This window comes from Meles meles, chromosome 20 (assembly GCF_922984935.1).
Source record: "Meles meles chromosome 20, mMelMel3.1 paternal haplotype, whole genome shotgun sequence".
Lineage (NCBI taxonomy): Eukaryota > Metazoa > Chordata > Mammalia > Carnivora > Mustelidae > Meles > Meles meles.
In genome coordinates this window covers 52173618-52198421 of record NC_060085.1, presented here as the reverse complement: position 1 = coordinate 52198421, position 24804 = coordinate 52173618, and the positions used below count along the sequence as shown (strand labels likewise).

Here is a 24804-nt window from a genome sequence, read left to right as displayed (position 1 = left end):
AAAATAGAAGAATTCTCAGGAAGTTTTCTTTTTTTTCTTAAAGACTTTGAGAGAATCTGCCATTCCTTTGATCAATTCCTAGTCCTCTATTTTAGTTCTATACATTAATTTTAGTAACACGCATATTTTAATTTTTAAGGCAGATGGTAAACTTTCCAGTTGGTCTTGTGAGACTTCATCTTGTCATGAGGCAAACACTATTCACAAAATGCAGTGCTTCATTTTATTAAGGGTGAGGTAAAGCCAAGTTGAGAAACTATGAAGAGCAAAGCTGAATGCAATATGGCCCAAAATGTTTTGATTATGTTCTCTTCCTTTAGGCCAGGGTAGCTTTCTACCTGCTACAGTGGAAAACAGGAACTGCTATGAAGCCTGAAAACATACTCAAAACCCAAATCCCAGAGCATTTTAGTAGGCTTAGGATCTTGAAAGCATTTTAAGTAGTAATTGCCCAGCCAGTCCTTCAAAAAGAGCTCCAACGCTCTGCTTAAGAACTTCAATTCCATTTACACCTTTTGCTAACAGAGGTGAAGAGCTTTAGACCAGTTTACACTGCAAACTGCAATTTTATTAACACTATTTTTCTTTCAAACCAAGTTCTTCATGCTGACATTCCCAGTGTTGGGAGGCACAAATACCATTAACATCTTCATTCTTTGCATCACCAAGGAGTTCTTTCCCCATCTTGTTCTGAAGGATGAACAAAAGCTTGAGGTGTACGTTTCAGAAGATAAACTGCTGCATGAAGACCCCCTATGTTCACCCAGACAGTATGTACCTTCCGCCAAACATGTCCCATTCCAGATAATGCCTGCGTACACACAAAGAGGAAAAGTAATTAGCAGAAAATCTGTAGGCCAACCAGCTGCCTAGTTGGTAGTAAGAAACCATGGGAGAAAGGAAAACAAATCCTACTCAAACTAATATACCTTTTTTTTAAAAAAGTTTCAATAAATTAAAAGATCCTAAAGTTGCCACAGGGTGAATTTTTGGGCTAATTTACAGCACCTTGGTAAAGCATTTCTTGTCCTGAGTAAGTAGTGCAGCTCGGCCTGTCCCTGGTTTACAGACACGGCTCATCTCCCGTAGGCAAGCCGGATAAAGGTTCCAGTTTCTCTTTTTGGAGCCCATCCTATAGAAGAAGATCCAGTGAATGAAACATTTAGTAGATAAACATCTAGAACTAGAAACAAGAAGTCAAAAACTCATTACAATAGGGGCGCCTGGGTGGCTCAGTGGGTTAAAGCCTCTGCCTTTGGCTGGGGTCATGATCCCAGGGTCCTGGGATCAAGCCCCACATTGGGCTCTCTGCTCAGCAGGGAGCCTGCTTCCTCCTCTCTCTCTGCCTGCCTCTCTGCCTACTTGTGATCTGTCAAATAAATAAAATCTTTAAATAAACTCATTACAATAAAATGCTGAAACCTAAAAAATGAGTAATCTGACTTAGAAATATGAAACAGATGAACTGGCTACAGAAAAATTTGTTTTGACAACTATAATAATTACGAAAAATTTGTTTTGACAACTATAATAATTATATAAGTTGTCCTCTTAATGACTATAATAAACATTACATAAACCAAACCAATGATGAGAAAACATTTATCCTGAGGATTAGAACCAAATTTTCCTCAACCTTTGGGAAGTATCTTGTACTTCAGCAATGGGCCAGGAAGTGGGTTAGCCTGTGATGGTCAGAATCAAAATGTTAATGAGTTCTCAGAAGAAACAAAACACGTGAATCCACCATATTATAATTCTTAAGTGAAAAAGTGCTCTAAGTCTACTAAAAGAAATTGAAGATTTCTGATCGAATCTTAGAAGATGGGTACTAGTTTAACAAGTAGGTAAAACTCATTTTTTTTAAAAGCCAAGTCCCACCTTTTTCCAAATGGCATGTCTGTCACAATAATGTCCACAGAGCCAGTTCTCAATGGCAGATTGCAGATATCCCACTGAACAGCATCTATGGGCAAGGTCCAGGACACTTTGCTATAGGGACAAAGTCAATGTGCTTATTATTCTGAAGTATGAAGTCTAAAAACATTTATGAAGAAACAGAACAAACAGTATATGAAACAACTAAACAAAGCACTGGTGATTCTAATAAAAAAAATTAGTAAAGAGAATAACCAACATACAGACATAAAATAATATGAAGGATACCATGTATAAGTAATAGGAGTATCTGCATCAATTGGATATGTATTTTTAAAAACCACTGATTTCTATTTACAGATACAAACCTCACATTAAGGGTTATGGAAGCAGCTGCTTCTAGGTTTGCTAAGGCCAGTCATGGGATATAACCACTTCCCTGGGCTACGTATTCAGGATAACGAGCATCTGTACAGTTCAACAAATATAATGACCACTACCCACTCCTGCCACTTTCCAAGAAAATACAGGGCATCTTTATCTAAGGACAATATATAAAATAAGGGTTCCTAATTGTTGCACAGAAACGATTTTATGAGGCCTCCAGTGAGAAGACCGTGACATTTCAACCAATTCTTCCAAAGACAGATGAAACTGAAAGAACAGTGAAAGGCTGGCACAGCTTGCATCACTGAATATAACTTGGAATAGTGGACCAGGGCTTAAGATACTGTAACAAAAAATTTTCCAGACACCAATGGACTTCCAGTGCACAGAAAGGATACAGGTGAAGGGGCTTAGAATATTTTGCTTGCAGGAGAGAGGATTTTGGAGGATGAGTTTTGGTAGCCCTTCAAAGATCTGATGTCAAGCATCATGTGACATAGAGCTAAGATTTTTCTTTATAGATCCAAGTGGATCTAAAACAAATCTACAGAAGGTACAGAGAGGAATTCAATTCATGACTAGCACTCCAAATTGTGCAAAGCCAGAACTGACAGCCTTCAGAGACAGAGCCATTAGAGATAGTGATAGACTGGAAGGCCATTGGTCAGGATCTCCTATAGGACATTTAGGTACTGTGGATATGGCTTTCAGGTTTCTTCAACTCTTGAGACTGCTTTAGAGTGACAAATAATAGAGGAAATTTCTACACAAATATGCAGTAATTTAAAAGACAGGAATATAAAAATCTAAAAATATTCAAAGTGGGAATTTATAAAATTAAAATGAATCAACACAGTATTTTTCTACTAAATAAGAAAAAAGATACACAAATAAGAAGACAAATAAACACAGTGGCACTAGGTGGAGAAATTATAGTTAAAAATAAGTTTTTGTAAGTTATTTTCAATAAATGGCTTTTAAAATTTAATGGAGTCTCACAGTATGTTCATTTTAGTTACAATGTCACAGTGCACTGGAGGTATTAATTCATAACGTCAATAAAGTGACCATCTAAGTCTAAGAAATGCTACAAAATCTTAAATTTTACCCTTCTTTAATTTGGCTCTTGGTCAATAAAGATGAGATGTTATTTGCTGCTCTATTCACAGCCAACGGATTATTATCACCAGCAATATGATAACAGTTAGACCATTCAGTAGCCCCCTAAAAGACAATAGTATATATTAAAACCAAAGTAGCAAACTGCAAACAAAACAGAACAAAAATTTAAAAACACCCCAAAACCCAGAAATAATTCAAGGGAAAATCATTTCAGTTGATTGCCAATAAACTAGACAATTCAATCTAATAATCCAATGCTTTTCTAAAGTGGTAGAACGCTGCATGTTGTGAACTTTGCTATTCCCCCTTGCTTGAAAAGCCCTCCTGTTCTTCACTTGCTGAATCCCTATGTATCTTTCAAGACCAAGTTCAAATGTCACACTCTCTCACATCAACCCCAACTCTCCAAGCTGTCTCTCATTTGCCTCCCCAACCCAGAGCACTTTGTACATACTGTCACTGCACTTGCTTTTTAATTATTTCTACACCTGTCTACTCTTTCAAGGAATCTCCCTTGAGACAGACAAGTCTGATATTTTATTCAGTCCCTCAGGCAGCAGTGTCTGACACATAGTAAGCATTACAAACCTGAAATTCAACCATGGTTTGAAAAACTTAACAAAACTTAAGTCACCAATCTATATCCTTTTGTCATTACAGGATTTTATATATAAATTATACACACACATATATATATATATGGAGTATTTGAAAATTTCAAAATAAAATGTAATATACACTGCATTAAGCCTCTGAATGATCACCACTAGATCCCTGAAAAAGATTCTGTAATGTTAAGTCAAAAACATGTCGACAGAACATCAATACCAACGTTACATGTCATTTGTGGAATGGAGGTAACACCCTACCCTACGATGAACAAAGTTCTAGATTCACAGAAGGTTTCTGATACAAAAGCGGAGGGAAGTTTTGCCCTCTGTTTAGGAATGAGGAACAAGTACCTCTTCCTTTGTAAACAGTAATACACTCATATCCATGAACACAAGGCTTCATTGTCTTTTGCCACACACTTGAGGGTGATCTAGAGGGGATGTAGAAGAGACCTACAGATTTTGATGAAAGCCTCTCAATTGATTCTGATTCCCCAACACTCATTTTTTTTCATCTAAATCTGTTTAGATTTTCAGGCTCTGCAAGAGATGAATTTTGTAGTACTTCCAAATTTTAAAAGAACTCGGATCACTATTTTATACTTGTGTGAACAATTCTGTATACATATCCTGTCAATTCCTTTTAAAACTTCATTCATTCTGATCATATATCATCTAAAATTTCTATATTAACATTCTCATGTCTACTCTTAAATGGAAATAATGGAAATGCCTCAACCTTTATCTGTATCTTTTGGCGGGGCCGGGGGTTGTCTTCTGGACTCTCTCTAGCTCTGTTGTATATTTCTTGACATGTGGCGACTTTCCCTTCTATTTAAGACATAGGTACATCATGGTTTAATGCTTTGTTCCTCGAATTCTTAACAACTTGAGTTTTCTCTGTGGACAGCTCTTTAGTCAGAGTAAATTTCTCTAGCTCACATTACCAGAAAACAGCAGTCATCTAAACTACCAAGATTTCCTTTTAGGATTTTTAACTCCCAGATGACACATGTCATTTTCTCTAATTGCAGTTTGGATTATTTTTCCAATATAATTGGGTTGCTTTGGACTTGTTCATCTGTCCAGTTTCTGCCCACTAACAGAATCTGTGTATCTCCTTGCAGTTTATTCCCACTGGCTTTAAATATACTCTATATAAGAAATTACTATGTCTCATAAATTTAAGCAATTTTTAAAAATAAATTTAAGCAATTTGAAAGAGGAGCACCTTCTTCCAAATTTTTGTTTAAAGTTTAAATAATACTGATTCAAGGAGACTCTCCTGTTAAATGTTCTTCACTTAGAAAATGCCTTTCCATTTCCTGCTTTGCTTTAAGCAGTTTTTGAGTCCTCTGAGTATCACAGTGTTTTTGAAAACGATTTAAGAGCATTTATGTGTAACCATGTTAGACTTCCTGAAAAATCTAAGTAAGATTCATAGGTTTCTCCATTTTACAACTATATTTACTCCCTCCAAGAGCCTATGTGGATTAAGAAGCACAATCTCAGTTTATAGAGATGGAACACCTTCTTCCTTCCAGTTTATGCTTGTGCCTTCAAGTCTACCAGCTTGTCTCTTACAGAAAAGGGACTTACTCGGGTGCCTGGGTGCTCAGTGGGATAAGCCTCTGCCTTCAGCTCAGGTCATGATCTCAGGGTCCTGGGATTGAGCCCTGCATCCAGCTCTCTGCTCAGCAAGAAGCCTGCTTCCCCTCCCACCTGCCTACCTCTCTGCCTGCTTGTGATTCTCTCTCTCTCTATCAAATAAATAAATAAATAAAATATTTTTTTAAAAAAGAAAGAAAAGAAAAGGGACTTTAACAGTTTCTAACTCTCAGCCTTCTCTGTGATCCACTGAGTAACCACCACTTATAATGTACCACTTCTTAGCTAGTTGTAATAAGTGGTTATACCCTTCACACAAAATCCCAGCTTTACTAGTGCAGTCTTTTTTTAAAAAAAAATTTTTGGGCCGCCTGGGTGGCTCAGTCGGTTAAGTGGCTGCCTTCACCTCAGGTCTCCATCCAGGGAACATCATCAGGCTCCTCGCTCAGTGGGGAGCCAACTTCTCCCCTGCCTGCCATTCCTCCCGCTTGTGCTTGCTCTCTCTCTTTCACTTTCCCTTGCTCTGTGTCAAATAAATAAAGTCTTTAAAAAAAAATTTTTTTTAAACTAGTGCAATTCTTTTAAAACTCTTGGGGGTCCACTGACCCAACCCTGATGATTTCATCATGTGTAATTTGCCCATTAGTTTTAGAATATTCTAGATGTATCACTTGCTTATCTAAAAGGTAAAGAAACATTATTACCTCTATTGGTATTGCTCCCGTTCCACACATTGGATCAACTATTATATCAGTAGGTTGAGGAGCACAGAGCCTACAGAAGAGAAAACAGCCTATATGAAAAGACTTCAATCAATAGCTGAGGCTTTCACACAGACTATTCCTGAAGCCATAAAGATCAAGGACCTATTAATGCTGGCATTAAGGAACACCAATCAATATTCATTTTAAAAATCAATTTGTAATTAAGAGATTGAGTCTATATCCTAGAACTTACAAAAAAATTACATACAGCTAAAAGTACCCTCTGACTCATCCAAAATCACATTTCAATGACAGATGGAATTTAGCTTCCAGATCTTTTAATAGATACATGTACATCTATCCATCCATGTCTTTAGAAAACACAGTGTTATTTTGCATATAAACCTGTATTCCATAAGAAAAAAAAAACTCAACTGTGTTTCAAGTAAAACATGTATTGATAAGTATCGATAGTAAGTTTACTGGCAATTAGACATTTAATATTCCTTTCCTTGTGAATTTAATTTTAAAGAACCTTGCCAAAATAACTGCTTTACTTTGAGCACTCAGTATTTGCCAAGTCATGGATTTAAGCTCTTCGCATGCATTATCTCATTTAATCTTTTTAACAGCCCTTCAGTTTTTCTGAGGATGCCCCAAGATTTCTCAGTATCTTTCCTATAAATACCCTCTTCTGTCCCATCATCAGTTTTTTGTTTTAAATCTTAAACTAGCTTACTTAGGTTTCTAATAGTTGCACCCAAAAGAACTCTCCATGTTCCTGGCTCCTACCATAATGCCTGGCAATACACAATAAATGTTTGTTAAATCAATGAAGGAAGACTGGGAGCTGTTCCTTTATCAAATGGGCCCAGTATTCTATTACTGTCATTGTATGGATAGGTTCCAATTGTGCTGAACTGTAACTCCATGGATGAGTAGAGTGAAAGAGGAAGCAAAGACTGGAAGAGAAGGAAATATAATTAATAAACAATCAATACCAGCATATACCAGACACTATGTAACCAGTATTAAGCATACAGTTCTACATTTACTCCTCACTAACAATCCTTTAAGTCTCACATCAAACCCATTTTGCAGTCTGGAGAACAGAAACCTAGAGAAGACAACTTGTCCTAGAGGTGGGAAGTAGCACCCAATAAAAGGGTAAAGGACAAACGAGAAAGAAAGCTAGGTCTTGCACTTGAAAATGTGGAAAATCCTGGATAGTTCCTGAAATGCTGTGAGTACAAATTTTAAAAATATTAGTAAAAGTTCCCTGTGTTTATTTACATATTATACACATTTTTTGCCCCCCATCCCATTTTATACACATTTTAAAAATCTCTCCTTTCAGGGCACCTGGTTGGCTCAGCCAGTAAAGCATGTGATTCCTGATTTCCGGGTTGTGAGTCTGAGCCACAAAATGGGCTCAGAGATTACTTAAAATAAATAAATAAAAATTAAAAATATAAAAATCTCTGCTTCGTCTGTGTCATGGCACAGAAATGAAACACAGCAAAATTTGCTGTATTTCCCAACATACGCTATATCCTTTGTAAATAGAAATGTTCAGAGGCAGATGAAAACTACTGTTTTCATTTTAAAATCAAGAAAATGGAGATGATAGTCATGTGATATTTTCAGGATTACAAAGAATCAACACTAGATACAAAACAAAGAAACAGATCATTAGCTTTTTATCCTGTTGTTTTATCCACTAAATTCCAACACAGTACTCCACAAAAAATTCAAGTGTTTTAAAGGGAAAATTCAAATCAAGGTGTCAGATTTATTTTTTAAAAAGATTTATTTGAGAGAGAGAGAGAAAGAGAGAGGGAAAGAGAGAATAAGCAGGGGGAAGGGGAGAGGGAGAAGCAGACTCCCTACTGAGTGGAGAGCCTGGCAAGGGGCTTGGTCTTCTGACCTGAGATCATGACCTGAGCTGAAGTCAAACACTTAATAGACTGAACCACCCAGGTGCCCTGATTTATTTATTTATTTGAGAGAGAGGAGAGAGCACATTTGAGCAGGAGGGGCAGAGAGAGAAAGAGAGTACAAGTGCAGGGGTGGGTGAGTGGGGGGTGGGAGGAAAGGGAAGGAGAGAGAATCCTCAAGTAGATTTTCCGCTGAGCACAGAGCCCATCATGGGGCTCAATCCCAGGACCCTGAGTTCATGACCTGAGCTGAATCAAGAGTTAGACACTTAACCAACCAACTGAGCCACCCAGGCGCCCCTGAAAGTGTCACTTTAATCTAGATGACAAACTAATTCTCTTACCTAAGCATCCCATAGGCAAGAGTAGATCTAAGAGTTGTAGGTCCAAAATGTGTGATATTTCTTCGGTGGAGACTCTCTTCTGTCAATGCAATGCCCACAACAATTTCATTATCATGGATGTTCAAAAGAACCTATAGAAGAAAAACAGAGAATAAAATAGAGGCACCTGGCTGGCTCAGTAGATAGAACATGTGACTCTCAATCTCAAGGTTGTGAGTTTAAGCCCCACATTGGGTGTAGAGATTACTTTAAAACCTTAAAAAAGTGAAGTTTACACTTCACTGTTACTAAACTTTATTAATTAAAATTTTTTACTTTATCATTGAGTTATACTTTACATAAAGTGGACAAATCCCAAATATACAACACAGGGAATTTTTACTTATACACACTGTGTAACTGCCATCGAGATAAAGATATACAGTATTTCTAGCACAGGACAGAAGGCTCCCCACCTTGTCCTCTGACAGTCAGTACCCACTGAAAGTAATCATTAATCTGACTACCACCAGCACAAATTAGTTTTCTTTTTTTGAACTTCGTATAAATGAAATCATCCAGTATGCACTCTTAAATTTTAAAACGTGTTTTATTCCTTTTAATTACTGTAAGTTATTGTAAGCAGATATCCCCTGAATTTATAGTATCAACATATTTTGTAAGTTTATGGCTTGTACACATTTTTTTTTAATTTTAACTTTTTTGGAAAAGGTTTCAAACACCTAGAAATGCTACGAGAACACCTGCATAGTAACTCCTAAATATACCCTGCATTTAGACTAACCAACTATTGACCACATGTCATATTTGCTTTATCGCCTATTATTTTCTTACTGTTTTTAAATTTGACTCACTTAATAATGCCTATGAAATGCTTTTCTGTCCTACTATTTTTCTAACACATGGTGAAATATAAACTACTCAAGTAACAAACATTCTCCAGTCTTCCACATAACATGATCTTAGCACCAGCTGACACTTACCTAGTACTTCTTATATGCAAGCCATTGCTCTCTACTTTAAATTCATTACCTCATTTCATATTCACATCCTCCAAGCTAGGTATCTTTTTATTTTTTATTTTTTATTTTATTTTTTTTTGGTTACAGGGTAGTTGACACACAATGTTACACTGCTTTCACGTGAGTTAGGTTTTTTTTTTTTTTTAAGATTATTTATTTATTTATTTATTTGACAGACAGAGATCACAAGTAGGCAGAGAGGCAGGTAGAAGCAGGCACCCCACCAAGCAGAGAGCTGATGCAGGGCTCGATCCCAGGACCCTGGGATCATGACCTGAGCTGAAGGCAGAGACTTAACCCACTGAGCCACCCAGGCGCCCCAGGTGAGTTAGGTATTATTATCTTCCTTTTAAAGTAAGGAAATTGAGGCAGAAACGTCCTCTTACCTAACCAAAGTTATAGAACACTGAAGTTGGGATTTGAATCCAGGCCATGTAGCTTCAAAACTCTGTGCTCCAAACCCCCCGGCTAACTTCTGGACATTACTGTTCTAGTTAGCCTAGTCATTCTTGTTAACAGCTATTACATCAAAAAAAGGAATGGGGAATTGTTCTTCTGATTTGATATGCAAGCAAGTGTACAGAGAGAATAAGTGACTTGCCCCAGATTCAAGTGTCCCAAAAGCAACAGAAAATGATTTCTTGGTGAAAATGTCAGGTGCTATGGGCCTTTTAAACTGTCAGAGATTTAAAGACTACTTAGCATGGCCCACATGTGAATCACCTGATTAGCAGAAGACTGAGACCAAGGAGAGTAAGATGCAAAAAGAGGCGTCTAGATTTATGCATCTAGCAGAATTTAAGAAAGGGAAGAGCTGCCTGTAGGATGAGTATTAGCAATGATGTCCTGATTTTAGGAGGTTGGGGTTTATTTTAAAAATGTTCTTCACTTTTTTTCCTAGTAAAACTCTACAACCAAGACACAAAATACAAAATAACTGCTTTAATTCTGGTTCGATTTTATAATCTGAAAGTCCACATAATGTAAAAAGTACTAGATTAAAAAACTCAAGTCTTAATATTTCCTATCTACTGAGCACTTAGTTTTCAGCAGGTATCACACCAAATACCCCAAATGTATTATGTCATTTAACTTTCAGGACACACTTAGAAGGATACACCACTGCTGGCTCCATTAGAAACAGAGGCTCAGAGACAGTATCTTGTCCAAGTCAATCAGCTGTAGAGTCAAAATCTGAATCTAGATTTGTCTCATAGCCCATGCTCTTGTTAACCACACCCTATTAGCCCTGTGGTCACAATTTAGCTGACCATAAAACTGGTTAGGCTAAAAATGTTACCTATCTGTGATGGCCTTCTTGAATCATCATCAGAGCCAGTACGTACCTCCACATCAAAGTTGGTCATGTCAGCCTTCCACTTAAAGTAATCTTGAACAGCACCCCCAAAATCTCTTGCGGCCTCATTTGAGGAAAAACAATGTTTCTCTCCTGCCCGGTTGCATGTGACTCTAAACTTAAGCACTTTAGGATGAGTTTCTTCTTTTTCATCCTTCTCGTCTTTGGAAGATGCCAAATCTTCACCTACTAATGTTGATATCTCTTCTTTGATGGCTGGATTTTCATAATAGTCTAAGATATGGGAATCTAAGGTATTATTAGTAAATCCTTTTTTATACTCTTTCTCATCTGTTTTGTCTCCTTGTCCATTATCAATCTTTTCTCTACCTGAATTCTGATTTATCTTTTTACGCTTTGTTTTTTTTTTCTTGAAACTGGTGTTAATTTTCCATACTTTTAAAGGGTCTGACCATGGAAGCTTCCCAGCCAGTTCTTCAAAATCCTTGAGAACTTCTTCCTGTAAAGGACAGAGAATGAAATCCATACATCTCTCTCATCACTTTCACTGAATAAATCCTAAACTTTCCCTAAAAACTACATTAATCATTACATTGGGAGTGGTAGAAGTACAGAACAAAAGAGGAAATAAGATAATGTCGACAATTAAGGAAATTAGAACTTCATGAAATTTAAGATAAACACAAATTAAGCAACTGAAGAATAATACCAGACCTGTAGATCAGAAGTTGGGGTTTTTTTTTTTCCTTTTTTTTTAAAGATTTATTTATTTGACAGATAGAGATCACAAGTAGGCAGAGAGGCAGGCAGAGAGAGAGAGAGGAGGAAGCAGGCTCCCAGCTAAGCAGAGAGCCCGATGCGGGGCTCGATCCCAGGACCCTGGGATCATGACCTGAGCCGAAGGCAGAGGCTTTAACCCGCTGAGCCACCCAGACGCCCCAGAAGTTGGGTTTTAAGATTAAAATGTAAGCAATCAGAAACTATTAAAAATGGTTACCCCTAGGGAGGGGAAGTGGGTGGATGAAAAAAGGGAGGGAAATTTACCTCTCACTGACAAAATTCCTTCTGAATTTTGTGCTATGGATACATACTACTTTTAAAAGTAACTTTTTCTTTTTAAAGATTTTATTTATTTGACAGAGAGACAGAAAATTAAGCAGAGCAGCAGGCAGAGGAAGAGAGAGAAGCAGGCTCTCTGCTGAGCAGGAAGCCTGATGTGGGGCTCGATCCCAGAACTCTGGAATCATGACCTGAGCCAAAGGTAGCCACTTAACCAACTGAGCCACCCAGGCGCCCCTAAAAGCAATTTTTTAAAGAAGTATTATTTGTTTACTTATTTTTTAAGTAATCTCTATACCCAAGGTGGAGTTCAAACTCATGATCCGCTGAATGAACCAACCAGGCACCCCTAAAAAATAGTATTTTTTAAAAGGAAAAAGAAACCAAAAGCAGTGAAAAATGTATCTATCCAGGTTTTTTTTTTTTTTAAGATTTTATTTTTCATTTGTTTGACAGACAGAGATCACAAGTAGGCAGAGAGGCAGGCAGAGAGAGAGGAAGGAAGCAGGCTCCCTGCTGAGCATGCAGGGCTCGATCCCAGGACCCTGGTATTATCACCTAAGCCGAAGGCAGAGGCTTTAACCACTGAGCCACCCAGGGGCCCCCAGTTTTTTTTTTTTTTTTTTTAATGATTTTATTTATTTATCTGACAGAGACAGACACAGCAAGAGGGAACACAAGCAGGGGGAGGGGGAGGAGAAGCAGGCTTCTTTTGGAGCCAGCAGCCCCATGTGGGTCTCAATTCTAGAACCCTGGGATTATGATCTGAGCTGAAGGCAAATGCTTAACAACTGAGCCACCCAGGTGCTCCTCTATCCAGTTTCTTTCTTTCTTTTTTTTTTTTTTTTAAAGATTTTATTTGTTGATTTGACAGAGATCACAAGTAGGCAGAGAGGCAAGCAGAGAGAGAGGGAGAAGCAGGCTCCCTGATGAGCAGAGAGCCCGACGCGGGGCTCGATCCCAGGACCCCGAGATCATGACCTGAGCCAAAGGCAGAGGCTTAACCCACTGAGCCACCCAGGCGCCCCCTCTATCCAGTTTCTAAATAGTACCCAGAATCTTTTTAAAAAGTAAATCTGGGAGTGCCTGGGTGGCTCAGTGGGTTGAGCCTCTGCCTTTGGCTCAGGTCCTGATCTCAGGATCCTGGGATCAAGCCCCAGGTCAGGCTTTCTGCTCAGCAGGGTGCCTGCCTCCTCCTCTCTCTCTGCTTGCCTCTCTGCATACTCATGATTCCTCTGTCAAATAAATAAATAAATAAAATCCTTAAAAAAAAGAAAAAAAAAGTAAATCTGATCAGGTACCTGCATGGCTCAGTCAGTTCAACGGCTGCCTTCGGCTCCAATCATGATCCTGGAGTTCCAGGATCAAGTCCCACCATTAGGCTCCCTGCTCAGCCAAGAGTCAGCTTCTCCCTCTGACCCATCCTCCTCTTCTGTTCTCTCTCAAATAAATAAATAAAATCTTAAAAAAAAAAAAAAAGTAAATCTGATCATGCCCTCCCTTGCTTAAAGCCTCTCCACAGCTTCCCACCACACATAAAAAAATCTAAATTCCTTAAATAAGCCCAACATAATCTGACCTCTGCCTATTTTGCTTATATCACTTCAGAACTGTTCTCTCTCCCTGCCTTTTTACCTCTACTTCAAAGATACTTGCTTCATATGGTCTCTGCACTGCTCCCTTCTCATTAGTAATTTAAAAGGCATATCCTCTGAGAGACCTGCTCTTCATGAGGCAGTCCTCTCTAGTCATTCACTTTCCATTTTATTTTATAGAGCTTAGCATTATCTGAAGTTACTAGGTTTATGTTTTGTTCACCATCAAAGCTTCTCTCAGAAGTAGGGTGGAAAGACCTGACATGTCTTGACCACTGCTATAAGCCACACGTCTAAACAGTGCATGGCATACAAACAGTACTCAATAAATGACTACTGGATAATGTGATTAAATGTTAAAATGGGTGGTGCTGGGGTGCCTGGGTGTCTCAGTGGGTGAAAGCCTCTGCCTTCGGCTCAGGTCATGATCCCAGGGTCCTGGGATCTAGCCCCATACCCAGCTCCCTGCTCAGCAGAAAGCCTGCTTCCTCCTTGCTCTCTGCCTGCTTCTTTGCCTACTTGTGACCTCTGTCTGCCAAATAAATAAATAATCTTCAAGGGGGAAAAAAAAGGGTGGTACAGAGCCATGCTGTCCAATTCAGGAGCCACTGGCTACAAGTAGCCATTGAAAGTAAAATAAGGGGACCTGGGTGGCTCAGTCGTGAAGTGTTTGCCTTCAGCTCAGGTCGTGATCCCAGGGCCCTGGGTTTGAGCCGTGGGTGGGGCTCGTGGCTCAATGGGAAACCTGCTTTTCCCTCTCCCTCTGTCCCTCTCCCGTTTGTACACACACCCTCTCTCTCACTTTCTCTCTCTCTCGAATAAATACAAATCTTTAAAAATAAAAGAATAAAAATAATTTTTAAAAAATAATATAAAATGAGGGGCGCCTGGGTGGCTCAGTGGGTTAAAGCCTCTGCCTTTTGCTCAGGTCATGATCCCAGGGTCCTGGGATCGAGCCCCGCATCGAGCCCCGCATGATCCCCGCATCCTGGGATCGAGGAGCCTGCTTCCTCCTCTCTCTCTCTCTGCCTGCCTCTCTCCCTACTTGTGATCTCTATCTGTCAAATAAATAAATAAAATCTTTTAAAGAATAAAATAAAATAATATAAAATGATTTAAAATGAAAAGCTCAGGGGCACCTGGCTGGTTCAGGTGGTAGGACATGTGACTCTTGATCTCAGGGTCATATGAGTTCAAGCTGCACAATGAGCATAGAGCTTATTTCAAACAAAAATACAAACAAACAAAAACAAAAGCAAAAAAACCCCACCTCAGTTTCTTGATCACTTGAGCCACATTCACATGCTAACAGCTAGTGGTTACTGTACTGGACAGTGCAGACCTAAAACATTCCAGTAAGAAAGTTCTATTGCAGAGTGCTGGTACAGACAGTACATGCCACTGATGATCAAAGCAGAAAGATATCAGTGTTCACTGATGAACTGAGACTTGAAATGGAGAAGAGTAAAGGTTCTGATACTAACTGAAACCTGATGAATGATGGTAAATTTCAGGTTTGGCAATTCTATCTACAATTACTTCCCTTTTATAAAGGACACCTACAGGACTTGGAGGTTTAATGTCATGGAGAACACTCACACAGTCCCTTTCTCTCTCCAGACACCATTCTAAACACTACCACCAAACGGAAATACCTCCTTTATCTTAACAGAATCTACACGATACCTAAAACCTTGAACCATAACATAACAATCTAACCTAAGAATTCCCAACCAAGTGCAGTGAGGGTCAAAGAGAGGTGCAGGAAGACACCAGAGGGAGAATACCCATAGATTTCAGATAAAGGTTATAGCAGTCTTCAAAGCTGTAGCAAATAAACTGTTCTTTGGAATAGCACAGAAGTCTGTACACCAACAGAAGGAGCTTCCCTAGACTTCGTTTGTACCAAGAACAAGCAAGGGAGAAAAGAGAGGCTAAACAAGAAATCTTATAGACAGGCTCTATTTGCTGTGTAGATAAGGTAGAGCTGCAGAGAGATGTTTTACATTGTAAATAACACCAAAGTGGCTGATCTCTTCAAGCTAGAGAGAAGTACTGGTTAAAATTTATGCAGGGGCGCCTGGGTGGCTCAGTGGGTTGGGCCTCTGCCCGGGATCGAGTCCCGCATCAGGCTCTCTGCTCGGCGGGGAGCCTGCTTCCTCCTCTCTCTCTCTTTGCCTGCCTCTCTGCATACTTGTGATCTCTCTCTGTCAAATTAAAAAAAAAAAAAAAAGAATTTATGCAATAGCGGTGCCTAGGTGGATCAGTGGTTTAAGCCTCTGCCTTCGGCTCAGGTCATGATCCCAGGGTCCTGGGATCGAGCCCCACATCGGGCTCTCTGCTCAGTGGGGAGCCTGTTTCTCCCTCTCTCTCTGCCTGCTTCTCTGCCTACTTGTGACCTCTCTCTGTCAAATAAATAAATAAAATATTTAAAAAAAAAAGAATTTATGCAATAATACGGAAATTGTACCACAATTTTTAAAAAAAGAAGGAAGAGAGATCTCATTCACCTACAACCCTTTGTCAGAAGGAACACAAGAGCGAAGCAGGGGAATTTCTTGCTGGCCTGGAACAGTTCCTGGTTTCTCCCACAGGAGCCTCCTATCAATAGCAGGTCGAGGAGGAACTTCCTCATTCACAGCTGAGCAATCATCAAAAGTTATCAGCACGAGATTTATATGAACATAAGAAAGGACAAAGGAGGAAAGGAACAGAACAAAGAGCAGACAAAAAATAGTGACCAGAAAGACTTCGGCCACAGAGCAGTTCAAAACCGATCAAACATATTGACATGATAGAAAAAAAATGGAATGAGGAAATACCTTGGTAAAATAAGAGCTCCAAGCAGAGATATAAAAGCAGAAAGATGATGAAGTAAGCCACCATAAAAAGATGAAACAGGAGCTTGTAGAGTTCAAAGAATCAAGTGGAATAAAAAAATAAAACTACTGCAAAAATAAAGATCATAATGAAAGCACCACATACAAAAGACACTGCTGAAAACACAAGGATGTGGAGAAAGGTTAAGAAAATACAATGGAAGTGGGCAAAAAGTAAAAAAAAGATTAAAGAAAATCTTAAAACATGAAAGTCAAGAGATTCTACATATGTATAACTGATTTATCTGTAGAAAAGATTTGAGATAATGAAAGAAAAAAACTTAGGGGGCACCTGGCTGGCTTAGCTGGTAGAGCATGCAACTCTTGATCTCAAGGTTGTGAGTTTGAGCCCCACACTCTCAAGGTTGTGAGTTTAAATATGTACAAATATTTAAAAACAAGAGTTTTACGGTGTAAAGCTTACTTAATAAAAAAATAATAATAATTCAAGAAAAATTTCAATAAATGCATGTGGAAATATGAACTTTTCTATAAACTGACATGTCTTGACAAGGAATTACTGACAATGAGACACAACCTGATCAACTTGTAAAACTTCAGAGATTAAAAATAAAATCTGGGCATGAGGCAAGAATATCAAGAAAGCAACTAATAAGGGGGAAAAAAAACAAGATGGCTTCAGAATTTTCCATGGCAACATTTATTTTTTTTTAAAAGATTTTATTTATTTATTTGACAGAGATCACAAGTAGGCAGAGAAGCAGGCAGTGAGTGGGGGGGTGGGATGCAGGCTCCCCACTGAGCAGAGAGCCCGATGCGGGGCTCGTCCCAGGACCCTGGGATCATGACCTGAGCCAAAGGCAGAGGCTTTAACCCACGGAGCAACCCAGGCACCCCTATGGCAACATTTAATGCTAGAAGAAAAAGAATACTGCCGACAATATTTTTCAGGAAGAAAAGCATGACTCCAAATTTTATACTTAAAGCTATTCATCAAGCATAAAGCTGAAAAAGAATCATTTCTGAACTAATGCCATTTAAGAGATTAAAAAAAAAAAAACAGGGATGGGTGCCTGGTGGCTCAGAGGGTTGGGCCTCTGTCTTCGGCTCGGGTCGTGATCTCGGGGTCCTGAGATCTAGCCCGGCATCAGGCTCTCTGCTCAGCGGGGAGCCTGCTTCCCCCTCTCTCTCTGCCTGACTCTCTGCCTGCTTGTGATCTCGCTCTGTCAAGTAAATAAAATCTTGAAATAAATAAAAAACAAGAAAAGGGATTATGACTACAGGCAGAATCTGTCATTCGTAAATATCACAAATTGGAATGTAGTTAGAGGAGGAAGGAAAGAAAAGATGCTGACATCTTCCTCTGTGAAGAGATCAAAGGATAGAAGTTAAAGCTGCTAAGCAAATATATTTAAAAGCACCGGTGTTGGGGCACCTCAGTGGCTCATTTGGTTAAGTTTCTGACTCTTCATTTCAGTTCAGGTCTTGATCTCAGGGTCATGAGTTGAAGTCCCATGTTGGGCTCCATGCTGGGTGTGGAGCCTACTTAAAAAAATAATAATAATGGGGCACCTGGGTGGCTCAGTGGGTTAAGCCTCTGCCTTCAGCTCAGGTCATGATCCCAGGGTCCTGGGATCGAGCCCCGCATCTGGCTCTCTGCTCAGCGGGGAGCCTGCTTCCTCCTCTCTCTCTGCCTGCCTCTCTGCCTACTTGTGATCTCTCTCTGTCAAATAAATAAATCTTTAAAAAATAATAATAATAATAATAATAAATTTTAAAAAGATAAGGGTCAACACTAAGAAAAAAATAAAACTGAAGGGTGAAAAGGAAGGAGGGGAGATGTGGAAAATATGCCAACTTCATCACTGCTCTTAGTAGGGATTAAAAAAATACTAAATAGTAGTTTAAGTTGTAAGTAGTTTAAGTTAAGTTTAAGTAATAGTAGTTTAAGTTGTAAGTTTAATAGTAGTTTAAGTTTAATAGTAAAAAAATACTAAATAGTAGTTTAAGTTGTAATAGTAGTTAAGTTTAAGCTGTAGTTTAAGTTAAGTTGTAACAGTAGAAAACTTACAGCCAGATTTCAGCACCAAACAAAACAAAAACAAAAATAAAACCTTCCAAACCAGTATAAAACAATCTGTAAAAATGCAAAGAAAACACAGAGAAACTTACAATAAGAAAAAGCAGAATGTGTGTAACATAAACTTGACAGAACCAAGACCAAACATTTCTGACTTAGCATTATGTACTGGTAAGATTAACTACCTTTTTAAACAGAAAAATGACCCACAGATTGAATAGGTATATGGATTATATACGGATATCTACTGAACCACTGTAATAGCAAGAGTATGAAAAACGCTAAAGTCCTAAATGAGAATGATTAAATTATGATGTAGTGAAATCCAACAGGACACTGGCATGATCTTCAAGATACAGGAGAAAAGGCAAAGCACAAAACAGTATGTACGGTATGCTTTAATTTGTCTAAGTACATAAAATGCACATATTTATAAAATATCTCTAGAGGGATAGCCAAGAAATTGGTAGTAGAAGTTGTTGCCTCCAGGGAGGGAACTGGATGGTTTGGAGATAGAGGAACAAACACTTTTGACTGCATATCCTTTGGATCTTTACAATTTTGCTCTAAGTACATGTATTACCCAGTTTTAAAAACAATCCATATAAAGCATAGGTGTTACCTTTTTTAAAAATAGGTTAATCAATTCATGATATCTGAATATCTCTCTATAGACCTATAAGAATACTAGTTAACATGCTAACCATGCTATGGGAAAGTATAATGCCACAAACAATGAAATTGATGGGCAACAGAAAGCAAGAAGCAAATATTTAAAAACAATGGTATGGGGAAAAAACAAAAACAACAACAAAAAACCCAAAAACCACACACACACACACACACACACACACACACACACACACACACGAAAAAATAAAATAAAAACAAGAGTACGGGGATACATTGCAATTTAAGTCCATAAAGGGAAAGACTTAACAATATTTCATGGTCTCATACATGCCCTTGCACAGATCTGAAAATCTACCTTAATCCTTGCTGTTCTTCTTTTGGGACTTCCACCAGCAAACATTTTTGCAGTTACTTACAAAGCCAATTCTGAAAAGCTGGCTCATGTAGAACCATTACATAGTATCAAATTCACCTCCAAGTAGAACTCAAAACCATCCAAAATAATTCAAACTCTAAGATGCCAAAAACATAGGAATTTAAGAAAATATTAACAAAGGCCAGAATTTAAGATGGAACTTTACAGGGTTTTTAATTTTTTTTATAGTTTTTAAAAATGCCTATTAGCATTTACTCATGTATAGAATTGGCTATTTTGTATATATATAGTATATACTATGTATAGTAATTTCCAAATACTAAACAGCAAAAATTTTCAGTAGCCTGCCTGTTATGTTCCAGTTTTACTGATATGATTCAGTTGACAATGATTATCAGAAGTCTGAAGGGTTATAATGCTAGTATTGAAAGTTACATTTTTAATTAATACAATTTTAATCTATTTTTGGCCTGAATTCTTTTAGGTCTGGTTTTATTTTTTTCTAGACTGGTGGGTTCACATCACTTCAATTGGTTACTAAATAATGCTTTGGAAATCAACCTGTTGCCAATAAATAAAAACTAGAAAACTAGGCAGTATATCATAGATTTTAAAAACACATTGTTTCTAATATAGGCAATAAATCACAGAAAGAAGTTTTCAAGCATCTGATTCTGAAAACCTGGCCAAAAAACAATGTGGAGAAATACTAAGGCATTACTGCAATCTATTTTTCAATCTTCAACTTAGTTAGCATATCAATATTTAGGAATCAGACGCTAAATACAAATTGGAAACAGAGCCGTTGTTCTAAGAAGTGAAGGAGTATTTAGATATTTTAATTTTATTTAAAAAAAATGAAGTTAAAGAAGAAAGCAGGGCAAAAGCAGAACTGTGAGAGAAGTGTTATATGTAGATGATTCAGTCACTTAATCTTTGATTCACAGTCTGGAAGCAATTCTATTTGAAACCATATATATAAGCAAAACTAAAGTATATACCTTTTTGTAATAAAATCAAACTACTTTGTTTCTTCTACAATTCAATATTTTACTATATTGACTTTTGTTAACTTATTTTTTGTTATTCTTTCATCTTTTACAAAAGAGATGTAACTGACATACAACATTATTTTAGTTGCAGGTGTACAACATGATTTAGTATTTGTATATATTGCGAAATGAACACCACAATGTCTAGCAAACATCTATCACCTACATAGTTCTAAGAATTTATCATGTGATGAGATCTTTTAACATCTACTCTATTAGCAACATGCAAGTATACAGTACAGTATCATTAGTTATAGTCATCATGCTATACATTACATCTCCAGGACTTTTTTTTTTTTTTTTTTTAAGATTTTATTTATTTATTTGACAGACAGAGATGACAAGTAGGCAGAGAGGCAGGCAGAGAGAGGAGAGGAGGCAGGCTCCCCACCGAGCAGAGAGCCCGACCTGGGGCTCAATCCCAGGACCCTGGGATTATGACCTGAGCCGAAGGCAGAGGCTTTAACCCACTAAGCCACCCAGGCGCCCCTGGATTTATTTATTTTATAGTTTTAAGTTTGTATCTTTTGACCCTCTCCCATCTGTTTTGCCCACTACTCACAATACTGATTTTTTAAAAAACAACTCTTGGCTGGGGTGCCTGGGCGGCTGTCAGTGAAGCATCCAGCTCGATTTCAGCTGGGGTCATGATCTGAGGGTTATGGGATCAGGCCCCACAATGGACTCTGTGCTCAGTGGGGAGTTGACCTGAGGTTCTCTCTCTCCCTCTCCCTCTGTCCCTCCTCCCCCACTCTCTACCCCCTCTCAAATAAATCTTTGAAAAAATAAAACATAAAAGCTTTTAGAATGAGCGGTCAACAAATTTCTCATTTTTATATAAAATCCTCCCAGTATTCTATAATATATATGCAGTAGTAATGCTAAATGACAGAATGCAAAATGTGGGAATAATCTCTTTGGGGAAGATGGCTGAAAGTCAGCTACCATGTTTGGGAAAACTCACCTTTGTTTCTTTGAACCGGTAATCTTTAAACTCCTTAACAACCACAAATAAGTTATCAACTGATCTCAGACAATGAACCTGGAGAAGGGGAAAAAATGTTAGAAACAAAGTCCTAAAAAAGCTTTTGAATCACATGAACTATCAACACTTAAATATAAAAAATTAGGTACCAACATTTTAAAGAAGCTAATACCTATAATGTGTACTTTAAATTTTCCCATCTCCCCAGTCTCCCATGGTTTTGGTTACCCATTAGCTTCTATTCCCCTACAGAAATGTAAGAAGGAAGACGGAAAGATAGCTTGAAGGGCTACCAGGGAAACACAGGTTTAGGGGAGAAAGGAAGATATAGAAAGACAAGTGGTGCTTTATCATATTTCCCTCATGGCTCCCTAGAGTACACTGTAGATTGCAGTGGTTAAGAGCACAGGGTTTGAGGTCCAGCTGTGCTTACTAGCTGAGCGACCACGCAGAAGTTACTTATTCCTAAGCCTAATAATTAATGAGGATAATAAAAGCCCTATCTTCACAAAGCAGCTGAGATTATTAACTAAGATACTGGGTGGAAAATATTTGCTTGCCAATTCATCCCCCAAATACTTATTGGGTGTCTACTATATGCCAGACACTAAGAAGTTGGGAGGTATCAGCCCAAGAAACCCCAAAGAATTCCCGCTCTCATGATGTTTATGTGGTAATGAGATATTAGTTAGCTTTTATTCAAGTGGGATGGCAGTCTGCTCAGCACTTTTCCCTTTCAGTGGTTCCTAACTACTTCTGAGCAAGAATTTCCTTGACATATATTAAAAGAAAAATCTCTCCTTTATGCTTCACCACCAAAGTCTAAAATTCAGTTAGATGTTGAAGTAAATAAATTCAAGGACATCTGATATTCAGAATTTCTTCAAAAGTCACATAGGATTCTTTCTGGTGAAATTCATTCTCAGGAAATATTAGGATCACTTTTAAAACTATAGAAAACCTACTAGTCAAACTTGCAGATCAGTACTGAATGGAAAATGCAATAATACTTTAAAATCACCAGATGTGAGGCAGAGCAAAGAAAAGCAAAAAGGATTCAAGAGCGGTCGGTAAGGCAGAAAATAATCGTAAAATGACCTTTCTAGAAAACTATTTTAAACATTGCTTCATTCAAACCTGAGCCAGACTTTCCACTGAAATGTCAAAATATATCTTGCCCCGGTCTTTGCTGATTTTGCATGATGACCCCAATTTCTCTCTCACTTCATCTGCAGCTGTTTGCTCAAAACCAGTAGGTACAGTGGCTCCAATAGTGACTTGGAGGTGCTCAGACTCACTTCTGGGACCACTTTCTGTCACTTGTATAGCCCTCCAGTTCTCATGAAGGTTCACATCCAAGAGCTGCTTAGTGGCTTCTTGAACATCAGACATGTTGGCAGTGCTTCAAAGATGCCTACAGTCCCTTTAAAAGCAGTACAGAAAAGAAAGAGAGATAATGCCTAAACATTATCACCTCATATTTCAAGTATAATTAAAAAACACCTACTTTCTGGGCACCTGGGTGGCTCAGTGGGTTGGGCACCCGCCTTCAGCTTGAGTCATGATCCCAGGGTCCTGGGATCGAGCCCCTCATTGGGCTCCCTGCTCAGCAGGGAGTCTGCTTCTCCCTCTGCCCCTCCTCACCGCTCATTCGTACTTTCTCTCTCTCAAATAAATAAATAAAATCTTTAAAAAACAAAACACCTGCTTTTGAGGGCTAGAAGAATAACAAGGCAACACAACCGACACAGCCATATGCAGTCAACACACCTGAGTCAATATTCACTGACGATAAAAGCATTGAAGAACATGGGCACAGAGGACCAGATGTAAAAACTGTGATATTCTTTGAAAAGCAACATAGATGCTAAGGAAGAAAAGGAGACACAGAAGTAGTATTTCCACAGCATGCTATGTTTGGCTTGGGACCATCTGTGTTTTTAACAGCCACCTCATAGAGTTAACAATTCCCCAACAGAGGCTGCAAGAACACATTCAAATACGTTTCTACATCTAGTCCTTTTTCAGTTAGTAACTAAGAACATGTGGCTTTGGAACCACAGACATGCGTCTGAATTCTTGCCCTCACCATTCACAGGGTGAATGGCCTAAAACAAGTTTATTCTCCTATGCATCAATTTCCTCATCTGTAAGAACGGGAATTAATACCTCTCTTCTAGAGCTGTTGAGAAACTTGAGAAGAGCATACTGCCAGGCCCATGATTAAAACTTTCTAAGAGAATATCTACCTTCTTCCTTTGAAATGGACAGTGACTCATGCGTTTAAAAAAGATTTACATCCACGATCTAATCTGGAAACCATGGAGTGGCAACGGTATTTGCGAAATATCTGTAACAGTGAGCCAAATTTCCTGTCTATAAGCGCGGGGTGGGGACGGCAGCCGAATTTACAGAGGTGGGTAGTGGGGATCAACAGCGCTCACTAGATTTCAAAGGCTGTGTAACCCAGAACAACACAAGTAGGTAGAGCACCTACATCGTTCTTGTTCTGTGCCCGGGCAGGCGACAGTGTTTATAACACTAATAAAAGTCACTTCCAGCCCCGAAGGAGCTCATAATCCCCGTGAATACGACTTCCATCTCCTAAATAAAGCAGTTTGAGCCCACGAAAGGTCATATCCCGCCCAGGGTCAGCGAGAGCCGATCAGTGGCGCAGGATGGAATGCGTCTCCCGACTCACACCCTCCGCCCCAGAGACAGGAATCCCAGGGTGTGGATGAAGGCCTAGAAGAAGCAACCAAAAAAGCTCCGCAACAGGATCGGACTAAAGTCCAGTTCGGTGTTGGCCAGGGTCGTATGACAAAGGTCGTCCCTCCCTCCCGAGGGACAACGGTGCCACACCCGGCCACTCCCACCCGCCGCCCGGTTACCGGCCGCCAGCGCAGACCCTTCTCGCTCCGGCACCCCGCCAGACCCAGCGCGCTGAGGTCACGCCGCCGGAAGCCGCCTCGACTTCCCCGGAAACGGAAGTTAGGCTGCGCGGTCCCAGATGCTCAGAGCTGAGGAAGGGCGCTCGCGAAAGGTCAGGGAGAGAAGAACATGCGCATTACGGTTTGTGCGCGGTGGCGCCGCTTGTGGAATAGTCGGCTGTAGCAGTTGGGGCAAGGCTCCTCTGGAAGCTGAACTTGGAGTGCCCCAGAGCTCTGGGCCTGTTATCATAGTAGCTAACTTTTACAGCTTGCTTAGCTGTGCCAGGCACTGAGTAAGCGCTTCATACGCGTCATTTCATTTG

General features: G+C 39.1%; 1 protein-coding gene across 3 annotated transcripts; it reads right to left on the bottom strand.

The window, feature by feature from the left end:
* Positions 1–200: 200 nt before the first annotated feature.
* On the bottom strand, positions 201–24555 carry THUMPD3 (THUMP domain containing 3). Of its 3 annotated transcripts, XM_045991584.1 has the most exons (11): positions 24443–24501; positions 23322–23418; positions 22689–22974; positions 21531–21608; positions 10960–11430; positions 8592–8722; positions 6311–6380; positions 3374–3489; positions 1882–1992; positions 1009–1132; positions 201–811 (listed from the first exon to the last, which is right to left on the bottom strand). In XM_045991584.1, exons 3-11 carry the CDS (start codon positions 22941–22943, stop codon positions 662–664), a joined length of 1506 nt encoding a protein of 501 aa, XP_045847540.1. In that variant the 5' UTR covers positions 22944–22974; positions 23322–23418; positions 24443–24501; the 3' UTR covers positions 201–661. The 3 variants fall into 3 exon arrangements, with proteins under 3 accessions (XP_045847540.1, XP_045847539.1, XP_045847541.1); XM_045991583.1 differs by lacking the exon at positions 23322–23418 and having other exon boundaries at positions 24443–24555; XM_045991585.1 differs by lacking the exon at positions 23322–23418 and having other exon boundaries at positions 24460–24525.
* Between the last annotated feature and the right edge of the window lie 249 nt (positions 24556–24804).